Raw genomic sequence first — 23626 nt, 5'->3', positions numbered from 1 at the left:
TTTAGATACAGGGTGTACATATGTAGGTTTGTTACATGGGCATATTATATGATGCTTAGGTCTGGGGTATGGATTGCATCACCCAGGTAGTGAGCATAGTACTCAATAGGTAGTTTTCCACCCGTGCTTTTTCCTTCTCCCCTCTAGTAGTCCACAGTGTCTGTTTTTCCCATGTTTATGTCAGTGTATGCTCAATGTTTAGCTCCCACTTATAAGTGAGAACATGTGGTATTTGGTTTTCTGTTGCTGTGTTAATTCACTTAGGATTATGGCTTCCAGCCGCCTCCATGTTGCTGCAAAGGACATGATTTCATTCTTTTTTATGGCTGCATATTTCTCCATGGTGTATCCGTACCACATTTTCTTTATTCAGTCCACCATTGATGAGCCCCTAGGTTTATTCCATGTCTTTGTTATCATGAATAGCGTGGTGATGAACATATGAATGCATGTGTCCTTTTGTACAACAATTTATTTTCCTTTGGATATATACCCAGTAATGAATTGCTGGATCAAATGGTAGCTCTGTTTTAAATTCTTTGAGAAATCTCCAAACTGCTTTCCACAGTGGCTAAACTACCTTCCTGCTAACAGTGTATAAGTGTTCCTTTTTCTCCACAGCCTCACCAGCATGTTATTTTTTGACTTTTTAATAAAAGCCAGTCTGATTGGTGTGAGATGGTATCTCATTGTGGTTTTGATTTATCTCTATCTGATGATTAGTGATGATAAGCATTTTTTCATGTTTGTTGGCTGCTTGGATGTCATCTTTTGAGAAGTGTCAGTGCATGTCCTTTGTCCATTTTTTTAATGGGGTTGTTTTTTGCTTGTTGATTTGTGTAAGTTTCTTATAGATTCTGAGTATTAGACCTTTGTCAGATGCACAGTTTGTGAATATGTTCTCCCATTCTGTTGGTTGTCTGTTTTCTCTGTTTATAATTTCCTTTGCTGTGCAGAAGCTCTTTAGTTTAATTAGGTCCCACTTGCCAATTTTTGTTTTTGTTGCAATTGCTTTTCGGGACTTAGCCAGAAATTCTTTGCCAAGGCCAATGTTGAGAAGGGTATTTTCTAGGTTTTCTTCTAGGATTTTTAAAGTTTGAGATCTTACATTTAAATCTTACTCCATCTTGAGTTAATTTTTTTATATGATTAAAAAGTAAGGATCCAGATAAGGCTAGCCAGTTATCCCAGCACCTTTTATTTAATAAGGATTAACACCCTTTTTTGTTAAGCACCATTCCCCCTCTATGAAATTTTAACACCACAGATATGCTGTGTGTTTGCCTATGTACTGTGGCCCTTTTGAGGGCTACATCCCACTTAATATCTAAGTATTTTTCTCTTCCCTTCCCCACCAAGAACCAGTTTGCCCTCTTGGAAGTGATCTTGTCCGCATTGAGAATGCATGGCTTAGTCCTATTTTAGTTGTCAGTAATGTGTGTTACAGGAGTTCATATGGTCTTCTGAGGTGCAGTGTCAGTGTGTAAAGGAAAGTGTCTATTCCAGCATGTTTATTTTCTATTAGCATTCTTTGAAGGTGCCAGATAAAAAAACATGCAGAGCAGATAAGCTGACACACTATAAATAACATCTGGGTAAAGTCTTAAAATAGCTTGTGGTTCATCACCGAATAGTTTTCTAACCAACGTTTAAATATGCTAAATACAATTGCTTAATAGTAATTACTAAGGAAAGTTTTTCTGTAGCATATAAATTTGTGTGAATGGTGGTGGTATACTTAACACTGTTAGTGATTTGGCTTACATTTGTCTTCAGTTAAATTTTGATAAAAAAGAAGAAACATCATAAAGTGGAAGGCAGTATCAGAAGACTTAGGTTCTGGTAAAATGAGACATCATTCTAAACACTTGAGTGCTGAGCATAAGCAAATACTAGTGAAGACAGAGTAGGGCTACAGGTGAAAAGAAGAGGCACCAGCCAGCACTATCCAGAATAGCAACTTTAGGTAGGTCAGGTTTGCTTCTCCTTCACTTCTTTCACTTGATGAAATGAATAAATTTAGAATGACTATTACCATTTAAACTTATTTGCCTATTAAAAGAGCCACTCTGTTGTGATTGTTTGTTGTTTAATATCATATTCTAAGCAATTAATTTGTCAGGCAACTTTTAGGTAATAAGTTTATTTAGTTAATTTCATGTGTCTATAGATTTCCATGTCACAACTTCTTTCTATTATAAGGTAAAGGGAATCAGAGCTTTATTAGTAACCCTTCATCATTTCAGGGACATACTCTGCAGAAGTACATATGTCTTCCCAGATGATTTTGACCAGCATTTTGTTTTCATTTTTTGTTTATGACTCTAGGGATGTCTGATCTAGACCAAAACAGCTTCACCAAGATTTGTGTTTAAACATAAAGCTGTTATTTTCATCTCTGCTTTAGACATTCTTATCTTATTCAGATATGACCCAAAATATAAGCCCCTCTATGAAGTGAGCTTTCATGTTTTACTCCATCCTTCCCTCCCCTGTCTAATAATGCGTACGCTGCCTTTTCTTTGCATCATTTAGAACTCCTTCCTTGTGTCCCCACTTTCTTCCCAATTTGTCCACCTTTTTGTTTTTTTTTTTTTTGGCTTTCAGAGGCTGTAATTCTTCCTTTTGCCCTTCCAGTGGGGAATGTTTATTTTGCCACACACTACCCAACTTTGGGCCTAGTAACTTGGCCCTGTCACTATTGCCTGGAAACTATTCTTGTCCTCTCATGAAAACCTGTTCTTTATGAGGCCTATGACATTGTACCACACTTTGCTCTATTTTGTTATTGGCATCCATGGCTGACATGTACCAGATGGTTGCCCACTGTTCATCAAGAACTCTGACACTTGGCTGATAGTCCTTCTTTCCAGATCACTTTGTGCAGTCATCTTAAGCAGCCCATACATCTAACATTCTGGCCTTCCAGTTCCTTCTCTTATTCTCTACCTTTATATGTTCTTCTTGGCTGTACCTTGAGCCTTCTTAGCTAACTGACTCTCCTCTCTTTCTGAGATCTTCCCATTCTGACCACAAGTTCATATCCTTTGATCTCTCATATCCTTATTCAGACTTGTGCTTTAACTTCATTGAGACCACAGTATGTGTTTGTTTTATACTTCCTTTTCTCCTATCAGCTCCATTCTGGCCACATTTCCTGAGCTAGTCAGTCCTGACTTTTCTTTCTCACTGTCACTCTTAACAGCCTTGCTCCTTTTGATTGAGGCTGCTCAGAAAATCTGTTAAATCCATTGCCTACTTTTGGCCCTTTCACACCTGGAATCTTCTGTGGTAGTACAGAAAATTAGTCCTATCACAGATTTAAGGCTTTCCACTCAGCTGGGCCCTCAAATATGGTTTGATAGTCCTTTTGCTTTTCTTGGGCTAGCTCCTTTCCCCATTTTCTTTGATGACTGTGCTGGACTTTTATATCTCAAATCCTATACACCAATTCAGGCCACCCACCTCACATATGCTTGTAAATATGCTTGACCCTTGCTTTTTATAAAACATGAAATGATCAGATATAAATGCTCGATTTCATCTCTCCAGCTTGCATACTTACCTGCAGTAATTTTCACCTGTGGGTCATTTTCCCTACCTCATTAAGTGTATTCTGCTGTTCATTAGGGGCACCCTTGCCCGGGATACTGTGTCTTAACTTCTCTGTGATCTTAATCCAAAAACTCTCTCTGATTACCTTTAAATTCTTTTTCTGATTCCTTCCCCTCAACTTGGAAATATTAGAAAGGAAATACATGCCTTTTTTCCTTTATATATACACCTGTGTATTTCATACACATACACCTTTTTCCTTTTTTTAAAAAAAGGGATCTTGTAGCCTCACTTCTTCTACCTGAGTGACCATGCGTCTTGGTGATTCAAGATAATTTCAGTTTATTTCTGTCTGTTTAGGATCCCTTTTTAGTTTTAAAACTGCAGTTAGGTGGTTGGTTATATGGTCACACTATTGCTTGCTGTTCCTTTTTTACATGGAATATTATATACTGTCTTTCTCAGCTCTTTCTCTTCAATCAATTGCTATATGGTTATTCCTTCCCCTCTGCCTCCACTGAAACTGTTCCAGCGAGAGTACCAAAGACACCAAATTGCTAAATTCCATGAACACTTTTACTCTTCATAAATTTTGGTCTTTCTGCAACATTTGCATTGTGCGTGATTCCTTTCTTTTCATCTTCCTTAACCTTTTTTTTTTTTTTTTTTGACACAGTCTCTCTGTCGCCCAGGCTGGAATACAGTGGTACAATCTTGGCTCACTGCAACCTCTGCCTCCCAGGTTCAAGCGATTCTCCTTCTTCAGCCTCCCGAGCAGCTAGGACTACAGACATGTGCCACTATGCCCGACTAATTTTTGTATTTTTAGTAGAGACGAGGGTTCACTATGTTGGCCAGGCTGGTCTCGAACTCCTGACCTCAGGTGATCCACCAGCCTCGGCCTCCCAAAGTGCTGGGATTACAGACACGAGCCACCGTGCCTGGCCCGTCTTTCTTAACTTTTTTAACAGTGCTTTACCATGAGTTTTCTTTTCCTCTCTAGTAGTCTGTCTTTACTGATCTTCCCTGGCTTCTCTGCTTTTCTTCTCTCTGTTCTTAAAATATTGATGTATCCTAAAATTCTAGTTTATTAGTTCTTCACATTCTTTTCTATTTTCAATTAATATGTTCTCCCTGAAGATTTCACTACCAATTGTGTGTCAGTAACTCCTGTGTCTGGAACTCTGTTCCCAGTCATTCTCCTGAGCTGCAGACTATTTTTCTTTTTCTTTTTCTTCTTCTTTTTTTTTTTTTTCTTTGAAGATAGAGTCTTGCTCTGTCACCCAGCCTGGAGTGCAGTGGCGCGATCTTGGCTCACTGTGACCTCTGCCTCCCAGGTTCAAGTGGTTCTCCTGTCCCAGCCTCCCAAGTAGCCGGAATTACAGGCACCCACCGTCATGCCTGGCTAATTTTTGTATTTTTAGTAGAGATGGGGTTTCACCATGTTGGCCAGGCTGGTCTCAAACTCCTGATCTCAGGAGATTGACCCACCTTGGCCTCCCAAAGTGCTGGGATTAACAGGCGTGAGCCACTGTGCCCGGACACCAGACCATTTTTCATCAGTCGGTTGCACATCTTTTCTTCAGCTGTCTCACAGCCCCCTTGAACTCAATCTGGCAATACCCTTATCCCAAACTTACTCTCCCTCCTGAGATATTCTTTATCTTGGTTAATGGTATCTCCTTTCATCAAATCTGAAAGCTGAGAGTCAGCCATTCTCATCCTTTATTCCCCATATAATCTTCCAGGTCCTATCTCTGCCTTCTAAATAAGATCTAGCTCTATCACTTTCTATTTTCAGTGCTATTCCTTAGTTCAGGGTATATAACATTCTTTTCTCCAGGCTTCTATCTTGTCAGTTCTTCAAGTTTCTGATTTTCTAAAATGCACAAGTGATCTTGTCAGCTATTGTTTAAAACCTTTGTTTACTCATTGCCTGGATGAAGAAGTCCGTAAGTGTGTGTTGAACTGGTTATGTCTGTTGATCTGATGCTCCAGCCTGCCTTTATAGCTGTGCCTGTTGCTTCATTGCACACTCCTGAGCTAGGGTCACTAAGAATTACAGCAGATGCTGTTTTCTTCTTCCAGAGAAGAGAATGCCCTTCTCCCCTGCCCATCACTTGAAGCTGAAACTTGAAGTATCACTTCCTACTCAAGAGGCCAAGGCCATACACAATGATTTAGATAATGGACTGAAAGACTGCCTGGAATCTAAACCCAGCTTTGACACATTTACTAGCTAGCTGTGTTATTTTGGGCAGGTTATTTATTATTTATTGTATGTCATTTATGATTTTTCTTCAGTAAACTCTTACCTGACCTGCCTATGCACACCTCTTATCTAGATTGTAAGTTTGCCTCAGTCATAGCATGTATCACATTGATAAAATCATTTGTGTGTCTTTTCTATTAGACTGAGCATTTCATGGTATGGCCATCTTTTTCTTTTCTTGCTGAATGAACGCTTTTAAGTCAGTGAATGAATACATAAAGAATGTGACAAGAGAAATATTCCCAGTACCTGGCATTATGCTGTGAGTGTGGTAAATGTTTAATATGTCTGTTTTAGGCCGGACATGGTGGCTCATGCCTGTAATCCCACCACTTTGGGAGGCCAAGGCAGGCACATCACGAGGTCAAGAGATCGAGACCATCCTGGCCAACATGGTGAAACCCTGTCTCTACTAAAAATACAAAAATTAGCTGGACATGGTGGCATGTGCCTGTAGTCCCAGCTACTCGGGAGACTGAGGCAGGAGAATTGCTTGTACCCGGGAGGTGGAGGTTTCAGTGAGCTGAGATTGTGCTACTGCACTCCAACCTGGTGACAGAGCAAGACTCCGTCTCAAAAAAAAAAAAAAAAAATCTGTTTTAATGAGATGTCCATAATGTAATGTAACTTGATGAATATAGTATCATTTTTTTTGTAGTCTTTCTCTCTTAAAAATTGAGCTATAATTTGCATATAATAAAATGCACATATTTTAAATGTATAATTTATTTTGAAAAATATATGCATCTACTTAACCAGAATGGCAATAAACATAAAGAACATTTTGATCACTCTGGAAAGTTCCTTAGTATACATTTCTCCTCCATTTCCCTCACTCCCTACCCCTGATCACTGCTTTGATTTCTATCATTGTCCATTAGTTTTACCTCTTCTACATATAAATAGAATTATCAGTATGTGCCCCATTGTGTCTGGATTCTTTCACGCAACAGTATTTTTTGAGTTCATCTTTGTTACCGTGTGATCAGTAATTCATTCCTTGGTATTTCTGAGTAGTATTTCAATGTAGGAATATATCGTAGTTTGTTTATCCATTCTCTGTGGATTTGGGGTTAAATAAAACTGCGGTGAACATTTCTGTGAGAGTATTTGTGAACATTTATTTTCATTTTTATTGGATAAGTTCCTGTGAGAGGAATTGCTGAATCATAGCTGCCAAGCAATATTCCAAAAATGGTTGTACACTTTTACACTCCTACTAACAATGTATGGGAGTTCCAAGGGCTTCATATTATTACCAACCACTGGTGTTATTAGTTGTGTCAGTTTTAGCCATTTTAATGCTTGTGGCCTTTTTTTTTGTTTGTTTGTGTGTTTTTGTTTTGTTTTGAAACGATGTTTCACTCTTGTTGCCCAGGCTGGAGTGCAATGATGCAATCGTGGCTCACCACAACCTCCACCTCCCGGGTTCAAGCAATTCTCCTGCCTCAGCCTCCCAAGTAGCTGGGATTACAGGCATGCACCACCACACCTGGCTAATTTTATATATTTTTTTAGTAGAGTTGGGGTTTCTCCCATGTAGGTCAGACTGGTCTCGAACTCTTGACCTCAGGTGACCCACCTGCCTTGGCCTCCCAAAGTGCTGGGATTACAGGTGTGAGTCACCGTGCCCGGCTGTGGCCATGTTTTAATTTGCATTTCTCTGATTAACACTGTTAATTATCATTTCCACATACTGATTATCCATTCATATATCTCCTTTTGTGAAATGCCCAAGTTGTACCTGTACCCTTTTAAAATTGGATTGTTTATTGCTTACTGCTTTGCGGGAGTTGTCTTGGCTGTTTATAAGTATTTTATCAGATATATGCATTGCAAATACTGTCTTCCAATCTCTGGACTGGTCTTTTTTTTTTTTTTTAGCTCTTTTTTTTGATGTTCAGGTTTAAAATTTTTATAAAGTCCAACTTACCAATTTTTTATTTTATGCATAGTAATTTTTGTATCTTGTTTAAGAACTCTTTGCCTAACCTAAGGTGGCATAATCACCTGTGTTTCTTTATAGAAGCTTTATAATTTTACCTTTTTCATAAAGTCCTATTTTAAATTAACAAAGAATACAAATTCATGGCTGGGCGTGGTGGCTCACACCTGTAATCCCAGCACTTTGGGAGGCTGAGGCAGGCAGATCATGAGGTCAGGAGATCAAGACCGTCCTGGCTAACACGGTGAAACCCCGTCTCTACTAAAAATACAAAAAATTAGCCGGGCGTGGTGGCCGTTGCCTGTAGTCCCAGCTACTCGGGAGGCTGAGGGAGGAGAATGGCGCGAACCGGGGAGGCAGAGCTTGCAGTGAGCCGAGATCGCGCCACTGCACTCCAGCCTGGGCAACAGAGCGAGACTCCATCTCAAAAAAAAAAAAAGAATGCAAATTCACAAGTAAGTTTGGTAATAAAGCCTTTTTTATTATTGCTGAGATATACTTCACGTTCCATAAAATTTACTCTTCTGAAGTGCGTGATTCAGTGTTTTAGGTTGGTTTGGTTGTTGTTTTGTTGTTGTTTTTGTTTGTGGTATATTTACAAAGTTTTTTGGTGACCATCACCGCTGTCTAATTCCAGAACATTTCATCTCCCCAGAAAGAAACCTCGTACACATTGCAGTCATTATGGATTTGCCTATTCTGGACAAGTCATATAAATGGAATCATCATACGTAGCCTTTTTGTGTTTGGCTTTTTTTCTTTAACCTAATGTTTTCAAGGTTCATCCATGTAGTATGCATTCTTTTTATGGCCAAATACTCCATTGTATTGACATACCACATTTTGTTTATTCATGAGTTGATGGACATGCCTTTTAACTTTTTAAAGAAAGCACATTTGTTTTTTCTTCTTTTTTTTTTTTTTTTTTTCGGATTGTGGAATCCACTCCTGAAATATTTAGTGCCTGTGATATTACATTTACTTAGGGATATGTAGTTTTACTCATTTACCAAGCTTGGGACTGGGGATTCAAAGATGAATAAGATCTTCCCTCAGGGAGCTTTTTTTTCTAGTGGAAGAAACAGGCATGTGAACAGATAAATTACAGGACAATCTGATGAAGATACTATTAGATTTATAATCTAAGGTAAAGTGTAATCCCAAAAGTCAGGAGCTAACTCTGCTTGGAGGAATGAATAACTTTTTAGAGTCGGTGACATTTAGAGCTAGATCTTTAAGAATAAATAAGAGTTTGCCAGAGAGAATGAGAATATTTCAGGTAGAAGACATGGCTTGTACAAAGGCATGGAATTGATATATCTTGGCACCTTTGAGAAGATCAGTATGATGATAATTATGGGTAACATGAAAAGAGTCTGGAAAGGCAGATCTGGGCCAGCCCATGAAGAGCTTTACATCTAAGCAAAGGAACTTGGATTTTATTCTTTGGGTGTCTGGGAGACCAAAGGAGTTTGGCCAAATGAAATGGCGTCACTGCTTATATAAGGTCTATTAGAAGACCACATATCCAGTGAAGCCCAACTTTTCATTTTCTCCAGGAAATTTTGTCCATATTAGGCACCTTTTAAAAAATGAATATATTGGCCAGGTGTGGTAGCTCGTGCTGCCTGTAATCCCAGCAGATTACTTGAGGCCAGGAGTTTGAGACCAGCCTGGCCAACATGGCAAAACCATGTCTCTACTAAAAGTACAAAAATTAGCTGGGCGTGGTGGCACATACCTGTAATCTCAGTTAATTGGGAGGCTGGGGCACAAGAATCTCTCAAGCTCAGGAGGCGGAAGTTGCAGTGAGCCGAGATCATGCTACTGCACCCCAGCCTGAGAGACAGAACGAGACTCTGTCTAAAAAAAAAAAAAAAAAAAAAAAGAAAGAAAGAATATACCTCCCCTCAACCCAAACCATTCTCTCACTACTGCTTTCTATCATAGTCTATTGACTTACCTGAAGTTATCAAGTTAATTTATTTCTTTGCTTAGCTACTGTTGTATCTTTCTTCCAGAGCAGGTTCTTTTTTATCTTGCCCTAACCACTGCTTGGCACATAGTAGGTACATATCTGTATTTAATGATTAAATGAACTATTCTAACTCTAATATCTTGAACTCTAGGATCCTGCCGTGTGATTATAGCTTCCTATTCCTTGTCCTCTCTGCCTCCCACTCTCCTTCTTTGCGTTTTTTTCAGCACTTTGACCGTACTGCCTCCATTTTCTTCTGTTATCCTTGTCCCATCACTACATTCCCTAACTAGCTTAGATCAATTCAGCTGTATTCTTGTCAGTCTTCTACTCCATGTCCATAGCCTTCCTTTTCTTTTGTTCCATATACCTGTCAAAACCCTTGCCTTGGCATGGTCTGATCCAAATTCAAGCACATGAGGTCCTACTGGAGAAAATCACCTAACTGTAGTTTGCAGCCAGTTCATCGTCCTAGTTCATAGTCTTCAACGTTATGTAGATGTACAGCATTGCCTGGAAATCTTATGTTTTCTATTCAACATACACTCATGCACCAGTGAATGATGGGGCTCTGTTCTGAGGAATGCATTGTTAGGCAATTTTGTTGTTATGCAAACATCACACAGTGTACTTATACACACTAGATGGTATAGTCTACTACACACTTAGGCTGTATGATAATAGGCTATTGCTCTTGGGCTACAAAACTGTACAGCATATTGCTGTGCTGAACACTGTAGGGAGTTGTAACACAATGGTAAGTATTTGTGTATCTAAACATATCCAAATATAGAAAAGGTACAGCAAAAATATGGTATAAAAGATAAAAAGTAGGCCAGGCGCAGTGGCTCACACCTGTAATCCCAGAACTTTGGGAGGCCGAGGCAGGCGGATCACCTGAGGTCAGGAGTTTGAGACCAGCCTGGCCAACATGGTGGAACCACGTCTACTAAAAATACAAAAATTAGCCAGGCATGATGGCACACACCTGTAAACCCAGCAACTGGGGAGGCTGAGGCAGGAGAATCACTTGAACCCGGGAAGCGGAGGTTGCAGTGTGCCAAAATCGCATCACTGCACTCCAGCCTGGGCGACAGACTGAGACTGCATCTCAAAAAAAAAAAAAAAGATAAAAAGTGGAAAAGTGGTACACCTATATAGGGCACTTACTGTGAATGGATTTTGCGAGACTGGAAGTTACTGGGTGAGTCAGTGAGTGAGTAGTCAGTGACTGTGAAAGCCTAGGACATTGTTGTACACTACTGTAGGTTTTATAAATAAGCACTGTATACTTAGGCTACATTAAATTTATTAAAAATGTTTTTCTTCAATAATAAAATTAACCTTAGCTTATTGTAAGTTTTTTCTGTATTAACTTTTTAATTTTAAAATCTTTTGAACTACTGTGTAGTAACACTTTGCTTAGGACACTAACACATTGTACAGCTGTACAAACATATTTTCTTTCTTTATGTGCTTATTCTATAAGCTTTTTTCAGTTAAATTTTTTTGACCTTTTTGTTAAAAACTGAGACACAAACACACCATTAATGTAGGCCTACATAGAGTCAGGATTATCAGTATCACTATCTTCCATCTCCACATCTTGTCCCACTGTAAGGTCTTTAGGGGTAATAACACACGTGGAACTGTCATCTCTTATGCTAATAATGCCTTTTTCTGGAATACCTCCTGAAGGATCTGGCTAAGGCTGTTTTACAGTTAATTTTTTTATAAGTAGGGGTACACTTTAAAATAATGATAAAAGTATAGTAAATTCATAAACTAGTAACATAGTCTTTTTTTTTTTCTTTTTTTTTTTTTTGAGACAGAGTCTCACTCTGTTGCCCAGGCTGGAGTGCAGTGGCGCAATCTCGGCTTCCTGGGTTCAAGTGATTCTCCTGCCTCAGCCTCCTGAGTAGCTGGGACTGCAGGTGCATGCCACCACGCCTGGCTAAGTTTTGTTTTGTACTTTTAGTAGAGACAGAGTTTTACCATGTTAGCCAGGATGGTCTCAATCTCCTGACCTTGTGGTCCGCCCACCTCAGTCTCCTAAAGTGCTGGGATTACAGGTGTGAGCCACTGCACCCGGCCAACATAGTCTTTTATTATCAAGTATTGCATATTTTGCATAATTGTATCCATAATACCTTCATATGACTGAAAGTGCAGTAGGTTTGTTTACATGAGCATCACCACAGACATGTGAGTAATACTTTGTGCTACCATGTGATGACAGCTACAGTGTCACTAGGCAATAGGAGTTTTTGAACTGCATTATAATCTTATGAGACCACCATCATATATACAGTTTGTTGTTGACCAAAACGTTATATGGTGTATGACTGTATTTTATTTCCCAACAACCGCTATTCTCTTTTTTACTCTCTACCATCCCCACATCTTACCACCTTTCCCTTACTTGCCTTCACCTGCTTGACAAAGAAAATGGGTCTCTTAGATATGGATTCCCTCCGCACCTTACCTTCATATGTACAAATCTTTCTGCACCCATGTACATCTTTATCTCTTTTCTTTCCATCCTAGTGTGAGAGTTATTTTCTTTGAGCTAATGCTTTCACTTGTGCTCTATATCCTGTTCTCTACTTCCTCAGAGGCCTTGTATTTCTCCACCTCAGATTCTGTCATCAGCATATATATAAACATGTTCAGATGTGTCATTTTTTTAATAGCAGAATATCTGTCACTCTCACTCTACTTGAGGATTCATTTTCTTTCTCTTTTTTTCTTACCAGTTGTCTGTTTTCTCTGCTCCTACTCACTCTTCAGTCACCTGGAATCTGACCTCTGTACTCTTTATTCCTTAGAACTGTCCTTGCTATGGTCACCAATGACTTTTGCTTCTCTAGTGGATACTTTTTAGTGACTGCTGTGGTACTTCTTTTTCTTTTCTAAAATGTTCTTTTTCACTGGTTTCCATGAGACCCCTTTCCGTATTTTCATCCTTTGTCAGTCTGTTCCTTTACAGTTTCCTTTGCATGGTATGAAAGCACAATTTAGTAGAAACAGTTGAGTGTGATGCAAGTCATTGTGGTTTAAGGAGGAGTCTCTGGTTTAGCCTGGATGTCTAGGTAGGTCTTTATCATTTACTAGCACACAGACATTTGCTAAAGATTAGACAGAAGAAAACCAAAATTATATTTTCTATCAGGAATTTGGGATGAAGATGTTTGATGTTGCCAGTTATACATAGTTTCACATACGTTGACAGAGTTAGGCTCTCTTAAGGAAGTGAAGAATTGTGTCTGGTGGACAACCCACACAATGGCAGAAAATATTCACAAACTGTACATCAGACAAAAGTCTGATATACAGAATCTATAAGGAATTTAAACAATTTAACAAGCAAAAAACAACCCCAATAAAAAGTGGGCAAAATATATGAACAGACAATTCTCAAAAAAAGACATCCAAGCTGCCAACAAACATGAAAAAATGCTCATCATCACTAATCATCAGAGAAAGACAAATCAAAACTACAATGAGATACCATCTCACATCAATCAGATTGGCTATTATTAAAAAGTCAAAAAATAACAGATGGTGAAAAGGGAATGCTTACACACCATTGATGGGAATGTAAAGTAGTTTAGCCACTGTGGAAAGCAGTTTGAAGATTTGTCAGAGAACTTTGAAAGAGAACTACCATTTGACTCAGCGATCACATTACTGAGTATATATCCAAAAGAAAACAAATCTACCAAAAAGACACATGCACTTGTATGTTCATTGCAGCATTGTTCACAATAGCAAAGACATGGAATCAACCTAGGGGCCCATCAGTGGTGGATTGGATAAAGAAAATGTGGTATGTATGTACTATGGAATACTATGCAGCCATAAAAAAGAATGAAATCCTGTCTTTTGCAGCAACATGAAGGCAGCTGGAGGCCGTTATCCTGAGTGAATTAATGCAGGAACAGAAAATCAGATACCGCATGTTCTCAGTTATAAGTGGGAGCTAAACATTGGATACTCATGGACATAAGGATGGCAACAGTAGACACTGAGGACTAGTAGAGCAAGGCAGGAGGGAGGGGGCAAGAGTTGAAAAACTTAATAGTTGGGTTCTGTGCTCACTCTCTGGGTGACAGCATCAATTGTACCCCAAACCTCAGCATCGTGAGACATATGCATGTAACTTGGACATGTACCCCCTGAATTTAAAAGTTGAAATTATAAAAAATAAATAGCCCATTGTAACTAATGAGAAATAGCTCCTGGCATGTCAGTTCTCCCATTTCTTCACAGCTGTCCTGTCATTTGTATTGTGTTCAGTTCACCAGATATTTGTCATTCGGTTTGTTTTCTCTTTTCCTTCTTCTGTTTTCTCTTTTCCTTCTTCTCTACTTCACCCACCCCATTAATCTTTTAAATTGTGGAATGTAATGGATATGTAGAAGTACATAAAACAAATGTGATGTACTGTTTAAATACATACTGTAAAGTAAAGATCCATGTCAGCACTATCTGGTCAAAACAGAGAACATAGTAATTGCGCCAGTTCACCTGTTATGTCCCTTTTCTGGTTACACTTTTCCCTCCACCTTACTCCTAGAAGTAATTACTCTCCAGACTCTGGAGGTCATTACTTACATTGTTTTCTTTATATTTTAAAAACTAAGTATGAACCCCTAGACAAACGTTGCATGTTTTTAACCTCTATGTAAGTGGAAAAATACAGTAGCTATCTGTGTGTGGGTGAGTCATTGTCTGACTTCTTTTGCTTGTGGTCTCTCCATTTTTGCCTATAGCTGAAATTCATTCATTGTGATAAATTTTTCTGAAGTGGAATTGCTGGGATCAACTTCATTTTTACTGGGATTTGTTTTAGTGTATGTATATATATATATTAAAAAAAACTGTTTTCTAAAGAGATTGTGCCAATTTATTTATTTTTTATTTTTATTTTTTGAGACAGGGTCTCGTTCTGTCACCCAGGGTGGAGTACAGTGGCATGATCACAGCTTGCTATAGCCCTGACCTTCCAGGCTGAAGCGATCCTCCCACTGCAACCTCTTAAGTAGCTGGGACTACAGATGTGTGCTGCCATGCCCGGCTAATTTTTTTGACTTTTTGTAGAGACAGAGTCTCACTATGTTGTCCAGGTTGGTCTTGAACTCCTGGGTTCAAGTGATCCTCCTACCTTGAACTCCCAACGTCCTGGGATTACAGGTGTGAGCCACCACACCCAGGAGTTGTGCCAGTTTATATTCATACCAGCAGCATATGAGAATTTTCACTATACTTGATTGCTTTCCACTTTTTTTTTTATTTGCTTCTTTTTTGTTTTGTAAGTCCTTTGCTATTATTTAAACTGAAAACCATTTCATTTTTCACATTTCCATATTGGAGAAATAGTAACAAAACTACTTAAAAATATGGGTTAACCTTATTATGTCATCTTGGTCCATGACATGAAATCAGTACATATTTTCATTATGTTAAATATACTTATGTATATTTATTAAGTTAATGCTTTCAAAAATCATATGAGGTAACTATATTTTATATATACTGATAGTTACCACTATTATTTTTAAATAAAAATAATTTTGTTTTGCCTTTATTTTTACTTTAAAGTTTTCAGCCATGAACTGGTTATATTTTATAAAAAGATATATATATTATTTAACAATAAGATAATTTTGGGCTTTATTATATAGATTTATTTCTAATAATGTATATGGAATATTTATTAATGTAACTCTAATGGATCTTTACTTTTCTTTCAAGTTGGCCTTTACCAGAGTTTGATCCAAGCCAGATTCGACTGATTGTATATCAAGACTGTGAAAGACGAGGGAGAAATGTTTTGTTTGACTCCAGTGTTAAGAGAAAAAATGAGGACATATCAGTATCGGTGAGCATCATTATTGATTTGGTTGACTTTTAATGTTGAATATTTTGGTAATTCCAGTATTATCAAACTGGATAATTGAGGCTGAGGGAGAAGGAAATGACTGGATATTGGGGCTGAGGGAGAAGGAAATGTTTGGTGAACCTAACATTTTGATTTGAATAGTTGAGGAGTGGTTTGATGCTTAAGAGTCATAGAATTGGAGATGGTCAAGCAGACAGTTGAAATCCAAGGCTAACTACAAATGTGATAAGCATGTCTTCTTTATTTAGACTGCTAACAACAGCTCAGCAGAACTTGGCTGAGGCTGTTTTTTTTTTTAATTATCTCGATTATTTTTGATTACTTTTTCAGCAAACATTTATTGAAGGTTTTTTTTTTTTTTGTGTTTGATAGTATCCTATTGAATTTCAGCATATGACCTCTCGTTTACTCTTAATTTTGATTAATGCTATTCATTGTGTGTTTGTTCAGCTTTTCTTTTTTATGTTAAACAGCCCTGTAAGAATCCACTCATGCTGTTTTTTGAACTCTCCCTGCATACCTTTTCTGGGACGATGCTTCATTAGTCTCATTAATTTCTCTCCTGCTGATGTATTCCTTCTTCCCTCTCAGCTTTTCTTTTTGCTTGGAAATATTCACAAAGCCTCTAAAATAATTTTTCTTTACTTTTTCCTTCAGGTTTGTGTTTGTCTAGTTCAGGCTACTATAACAAAATACTGTAGACTGGGTGCCTTAAACAAGAAACTTTTGTTTCTCCCGGCATATTTGGGTTTTTTGTGAGGGCTCTCTGGGTTGCAGACTGCTGACTTCTCACTCTACCCTTTACATGGTGGAAAGAAGGCAAGAGAACTCTTCACAGTCCTTTTTATAAGGACACCAGCCCCATTCATGAGGACTTCGTTCTTATGACCTAATCACCTCCTAAAGTCCCCACCTCCTAATGTCGCATGGTGGGTTAGGATGACATATGAATTTTGAGGAGACACATGCATTCAGTCCATAACAGTGTCCTTCTCTGTCTTTTCCCATCCCTGGCCTCTTTGTCCCTCTCAGTCATCTTTCTTGGTGTCTGTTGGTGTCTCTCATTTTCCCTTTGTCTCTCTATTACTCAGGCTCTCTAGAGTGTCTCTTCTCAGTCTCTCTATCTTTTGGTCTCTCCTTGGTCTTCTCTGTCTCTCGGTGTCTCAGTAGTAATACATTGACTCTCTTCTCAAACTATCCAGTTATTACTCAACTTTCTGAAATTTGCCTATAAACCTACTCTTCTTTTTATTGTAAAACTTTTCTAGAAACTCATCAGTGTCTAGAAATCAAACATTGTTGACTACTTCCAGTCTCATTTATTTTATTATGCCTTTATCCTATATACTGTCTCCCTTAATTGAAAATTTATCCTTCTTCAGGGTTTATTTTATCACAGCTTTATGAATCCTTTCTGGTTTTCTCTAGGTAGATTTATATTCTCCTCCATCAGAATTCTCATAGTTATTTACTCATATTCATAGCCTTCTATATCATAGCTGTATTTGTATGTGTATTTGTTACTAGACTGGGAAAAAAATCTTAAAGTAAAAAATTGTCCTGTTACTCACCTTTATTTCCTTCACTGCACATTGCCTTACATGTGGTAAGTACTCAGGACATATTTTGATCAATTGTAATTACTGTTAGGAAGTTTATTTTCAAAATCCTATAAATACTCTCCTGAAGATTTTATGTCTTCCTTTTGAACACTGCTGTACATATTGAAATACTCATTGTTTGTCCTGGATTCTATATATGGAAAGAAGAACATTGTGCTGTAAATTTTTTAAAACTTTCTACATTATAATTTGGGTTCATACATAATAAAGACATTATGTTTAAGCATTAGCAGTTTGCTGGATGTAAGTAAATTATTCAGCTTTGCTGTATTTGTACAATATTCTATTTTGCTATGGTAAATGTTGAAGTAACTTCTCATGTTCTTCTTTCTTAGTTTTAAAACACTTTTCTTAGTTTAAAACAATTTACAAGAGAGAATAAGGACTATAAATATTATTTTGACCATTTAATATACCAAAGCTTTTTCTTTTTTGAGGCAGGGTTTTTTGTTGTTTGTTTGTTTTCTTGAGACAGGGTCTCACTCTCTTGCCCAGGCTGGAGTGCAGTGGCACAATCTGAGCTCACTGAAACCTCTGCCTCCAGGCTCAAGCAATTCTCGTGCCTCAGCCTTGCGAGTAGCTGGGATTACAGGTGTGCACTACCACGCCTGGGTAATTTTTATATTTTTAGTAGAAATGGTGTTTCGCCATGTTGGCCAGACTGGTCTCGAACTTCTGGGCTCAAGCGATCCGCCTGCTTTGGCCTCATAAAGTGCTGGGATTACCAGCGAGAGCCACTTTGCCCGGCGTATTTACCAAAACTTTTATTGAAAACATTCTTTTTAAAAAAATTAGAACATAATGTCGCCATGAGTTATAAACAGAAAGTCAAGCTTTAGAATGTGAGGCTTGCAAAATTGTTTTACTCTGTTCCTTTTATCAAAAAAGAAATTAAAACATTTTCTCATTTGGAAACAGCATCTGTCTGTCCTGCTATGTTGCCCAGGCTGGACTTGAATTCCTGGGATCAAGCAGTCCTCCCTCTTCACGCTACTTGGGACAGTTTGTTATCAACCTGAATCTGAATTTTTGAAAAATGTCATTTGAAAATTGCCAAGTAGGAGTAGAAGATAGTAATATTTGGGCTCACCCAATATGTTTGAGTGTATTTAATTAAACCAAAATCCTATTGATTGTTTACTTTGAAGCTATTTCAGCATTAAAAAATAGTCGTTGTAAAAATACTTACTGAAGTCCTTTTAAATGTGTAAGACACATGGCAGTTTTCCTTGTAAAGATTATAGATGGTCATGATTCACTTTGAGTACCTTTTATCTGGAGTGTGAGAGAAGGCAATATTTCACAGTGGAATATTGATCCATTTCTGCGTTTGGTTGAACCAAAGAATTGTCAATGAAGAATATAACAGTTTATTAACATAAGCAGATCATTTTTGTATTTCCATGCAAAGCAAACATGGTGTATGTAGAGTATATTTAATGGGTTTTGGGAGAAAATTAGGAAGCTATGTATTTTATTACATTTTAAATTCTGTACAAAGTGAACTACATAAATGCTTTGATTATGTTTCAGAAACCAAAGTATTTTGCATGCTCAAATAGTGTCTTATGTAAGTTGAAATAAAATTGGTAATCAGTGTATAGCTTTCTCAGAACTCATTTTTTCAGATCTGTTATATATTTTATGAAAAATGACTGTTGAACTATAAAACCCAATTAAAGTGAATATGTGTAGTGATCTTAAAGAAGTGTTACTGGAAAGGGGTCCGGATCCAGACCCCAAGAGAGGGTTCTTGGATCTTGAGCAAGAAAGAATTCAGGGCAAATCCGTAAAGTGAAAGCAAGTTTATTAAGAAAGTAAAGGAATAGAGAATGGCAACTCCATAGGCAGACCAGCCCCGAGGCCTGATGATTGTGGGTTTTTATGGTTATTTCTTGATTGTATGCTAAACAAGGGGTGGATTATTCAAGACTCCCATTTTTTTACACCATATACTGTAATTTACTGATGTTTCCAGTGGCATTTGTAAACTGTCATGGAGCTGGTGGGAGTGTAGTAGTGAGGATGACCAGAGGTCACTCTCGTCGCCATCTTGGTTTTGGTGCATTTTAGCCAGCTTCTTTACTGTAGCCTTTTTCATCATCAAGGTTTTTATGACCTATATCTTGTGCCAACCTCCTATCTCCTCCTGTGACTTAGAATGCTTTAACCATCTGGGAATGCAGCCCAGTCGGTCTGAGCCTTATTTTATCCAGCCCCTATTCAAGATGGAGTTGCTCTGGTTCAACACTTCTGACAGAAGAACCTTTCCATGGTAGAAAAAAATATTCAGGTGTGGTTTCGATATGAACACTAACATAGCCAAATGGATCCATTGTGATTTTATCATGCTGTCATCCTTATCCTAGACATTGTTTTTATGTCAACAACAGTGCAATGCTATTTCATGAGTTCCCAGTTAGGTTATATGACCATTCACATGTATCAGCTTTCACTGATTGTAAACAAGGATAAAGTTGTACATCAGTAAATTCAGAGAACTTTGGAAAGATGATTACAGATTTTAAGATATGAGAAACACTCTGAAGCATCATACAATGCTAACTGAATAGTTGAGTCTTATTTATGATATCAAATTTGCACATAGGATTTGATTAGATAATTGGATTTAGGTTAATATACAGAAATCAGTAAGCTCAATATATGCAAATAGCTTCCAGTTTGAACACATAAAAGTGAAACATTCATTTAAAATAGAAATTAAAATGACAAAGTTGCCTATGCATAAACTTAACAAAATCTGTAAGTTTAGAACTTTAAAAGTCTTCTTAAGGGACATAAAAACGTACCTTAACAAATGGAAAGGCAAAACATATTCTATGGCAGTAGTCAATGTTATAAAGTTGTCCAAAGTGCTTTGTAAAATAATGCTATCACAGAAACAATGTTATCCTTATTTTTGTGTGTTTGGGGTGGGGGTAGTGTCTAGAACTAAATAGTGGATTCTAAAGTTCAAATGGAAAAAAATTAGCAATGGTTGTTTGGAAAACTCTGAAAAAGAAGGGCAGTGAGGATGAGCCAGTCCTGTCACATTTGAAAATACACTGCACAGTCTCAGTATCTAAAACAATGTTTTTTTTTTTTTTGAGACGGAGTCTCGCTCTGTCACCCAGGCTGGAGTGCAGCGGTGCAATCTTGGCTCACTACAAGCTCCACCTCCTGGGTTCACTCCATTCTCCTGCCTCAGCCTCCCGAGTAGCTGGGACTACAGGTGCCGGCCACCACGCCCAGCTAATTTTTTGTATTTTTAGTAGAGACGGGGTTTCACTGTGTTAGCCAGGGTGGTCTGCATCTCCTGACCTCGTGATCCACCCACCTCGGCCTCCCAAAGTGCTGGGATTACAGGCGTGAGCCACCACGCCTGGCCAAACAGTGTGTTATTGACACATAAATAGGCAATAGACTAATGGAACAAAATAGAGGATCAGAAATACATCCAAATACATACAGGAATTTTGGCATATGATTAAGGCATCATCTTAAATGGTGTTGAGATAATTAGATAGCCATGTGGAAGAAAGATTAATTTAGACTCATACTGTTACTACTTACTATTATTATTATTTTAGAGATGGCGTCTTGCTGTTTTATCCAGGCTGGTCTCAAACTCTTGGGCTCAAGCATGAGTCACTGTGCCTAGCCTTAATTTGGATTCATATCTTACGGTGTACATCAGGATGAAACCAAGTATATCAAACATTTAAATATAAAAATATAAAAGTATAACATTACAAAAGAAAAAATGAGGGAGTTCCTATATATCTGTGGAGTGGAAAAGGTATTTCTAGGCTGGGTGCAGTGGCTCACGCTTGTAAACCCAGCACTTTGGGAGGCCAAGATGGATGAATCACTTGAGGCCAGGTGTTTGAGACCAGTCTGGCCAACATAGGAAGACCCCATCTCTACAGAAAACATAAAAATTAGCTGGGTGTGGTGCTGAGTGTCTGTAGTCCCAGCTACTGGGAGACTGAGGCAGAAGAATCACTTGAGCCCAGGAAGTGGAGGTTGCAATGATCCAGGATCACGCCGCTGCACTCTAGCCTAAGTGACAAAGCAAGACCCTCTCCCCACCGGCCAAAAAAAAAAAAAAAAAAAAAAGGCCAGATGCAGTGGCTCATGCCTGTAATCCCACACTTTGGGAGGCTGAAAGCCTGAGGAGGGTGGATCACATGAGGTCAGGAGTTCAAGACCAGCCTGGCGAACATGGTGAAACCCCGTCTCTACTAAAAAAAAGTACAAAAATTAGCCGGGTGTGGTGACACATGCCTGTGGTTTCATCTACTAGGGAGGCTGAGACACGAGAATTGCTTGATCCCAGGAGCCAGTGGCTACAGTGAGCCAAGATTGCAATCATGCCACTGCACTCCAGCCTGGGCAACAGAGTGAAACTCTGTCTCAAGCAAAGATATTTCTAGCTATGAGTTAAAATTCAGAAGCCATAAAGTAAAAGATTGACAAATTTGACAGCCATTTTTTTAAAAACTTGCATGATAAAACAGAAAACAACACCATAAGGAAAGTTAAAAGACAAATGGCAACCTGAGAAAACACTTTGACAATTTAATATGCCAAGTGTTAATATAAAGAGTTCCTAGAAATCAAGAACCACTCAGTAGATAATTGAGTGAAGGACAAGAGCAGAGCGTTGATATACAAATTGCTATGACGCATTTAATAAAATCGTATGTTTATAAGATCCTCTCCCTTATCCATAATTAAGAAAATGAAAATCAAAACTATACTGAAGCTGGACATGGTGAGGTGGGAGGATCGCTTGAGCTCAGGAATTTGAGGCCAGCCTGGGCAATATGGTGAGAACTCATCTCTTAAAAAAAAAAAGCAAAAAAACCTATACTGAGATTTCAGGTCTTTCCTTTTCTAATGACAAAAACTAATGCCTGCTGATCTGAGGTGGAACAGTTTCATTCTGAAACCATATCCCCACTACCCTGCCCCAGTCTGCAGAAAAATTGTCTTGCACGAAACTGGTGCCTGGTGCCAAAAAGGTTGGCAACCGCTGTTAAGCACTAGGGAATACAAGTGAATAAAAAAAGACATAGTCCTTTTCCTTATGGAACTAACAATCTAACAGGAGAAAGAGACATTTAACAGATAATTACACAAATATGTGTAATGAAATGTGTATTCCAAGTATGTCTAATAAAAGTAATAATGATAGCAGCAGCTAACTCACGTTAGCACTTAACTACCTTTACATGTAAAGAGTAAATATGTGTAAAACAGAAGAGTACTACCATTATTATTCCAATTTATAGATGAAGAGGTTAAAGGATGACAATGTTTAAGTGAATTGCCATGAAAGGACTTCATTTAGTCTAGGGAGATCAAGAAAGTGATATTTTAAGCTTAGACTATGAGGGAAAAAATGTGTAAGAGTTAAGGTGAAAGAGGAAGCACTTGAGAGAGCTGGAAAGACATTCCAGGCTGAGGTAACCTTGCATGTCCAATCTCTGAAACAAAAGTTTGCTAGAGGAAGAAAAGGGACATACTTCAGTTCCAGGACTAAAGCATAAAAACACGCCTAAAAGTGTGTACAAAAGGATGCACATACACACACATACTATTCTCCCATCAGCTCCTCAGCTGTTGTTTCTCTACTCCCTCCCATCCTAAAGTCGTGGCTTTTCTGAAATCAAACAGCAACAACTACAGTGGCAGATGGTCCTGTAATGAGGGGACAAGGCGCAGTCAACAACAATCCCTCATGTAAGCACAGGACTTCTATAAGCAGGAGTTGTAGGAAAAAGGGTTCAATTTCTTATTATTTTACTTTGTTATCTCAGAGAAGTGATGCTGTACTTTATGTCTAGCCCACAAAAACAAATACCTTCAAATTATGCAAAAAAGTTATAAACATTACTGAAAAATACAACTGGCTTTCTATAACTAAGTTATAATTTTTATTAACTTTTTGAAACAATCACAAATAAGTTGCAAGTTCACTACAAAGAACTTTTGCTTTTCTGAACTGAATAAGAGTAAACTGCCTACTTGATATCCCATCAACTTTGAATACGTCAATGTGTATTTCCTAAAAACATGAACATTCTTCTACGTAACCACAATACAGCAAAAATTCAGGAAATCATTGATATATTATAGCCAAATAATCCTCAGATTCCATTAAAACTTGACAAGTTGTCAAAATAACATCCTACAGAACAAAAGGATCCAGTTGAGAATCTTGCATTGCGTTTATTTGTTGTATCTCTTTAGAGATAGATCTCTCGCATGCACAGTTCACAATAAGATTCAAACTCCTATGAGGATCTAATGCTGAGGCTGATGTGACAGGAGGTGGAGTGCA

The 23626-nt window shown here is 38.1% G+C and overlaps 1 protein-coding gene across 2 annotated transcripts in view; it reads left to right on the top strand.

The window, feature by feature from the left end:
* Positions 1-23626, top strand: part of FNIP1 (folliculin interacting protein 1) — a 160806-nt gene that overhangs the window by 42611 nt on the left and 94569 nt on the right. For both annotated transcript variants that reach the window (XM_054488161.1, XM_054488159.1), the window contains exon 2: positions 15508-15634. In XM_054488161.1, coding sequence (XP_054344136.1) covers positions 15508-15634 — 127 coding nt within the window. The remainder of the gene's footprint in view (positions 1-15507; positions 15635-23626) is intronic.

The sequence above is a fragment of the Pongo pygmaeus genome, chromosome 4 (assembly GCF_028885625.2).
Source record: "Pongo pygmaeus isolate AG05252 chromosome 4, NHGRI_mPonPyg2-v2.0_pri, whole genome shotgun sequence".
In the NCBI taxonomy this organism is placed as follows: domain Eukaryota; kingdom Metazoa; phylum Chordata; class Mammalia; order Primates; family Hominidae; genus Pongo; species Pongo pygmaeus.
The sequence above is the reverse complement of the archived record's forward strand: the minus strand, read 5'-3'. Positions and strand labels throughout refer to the sequence as shown.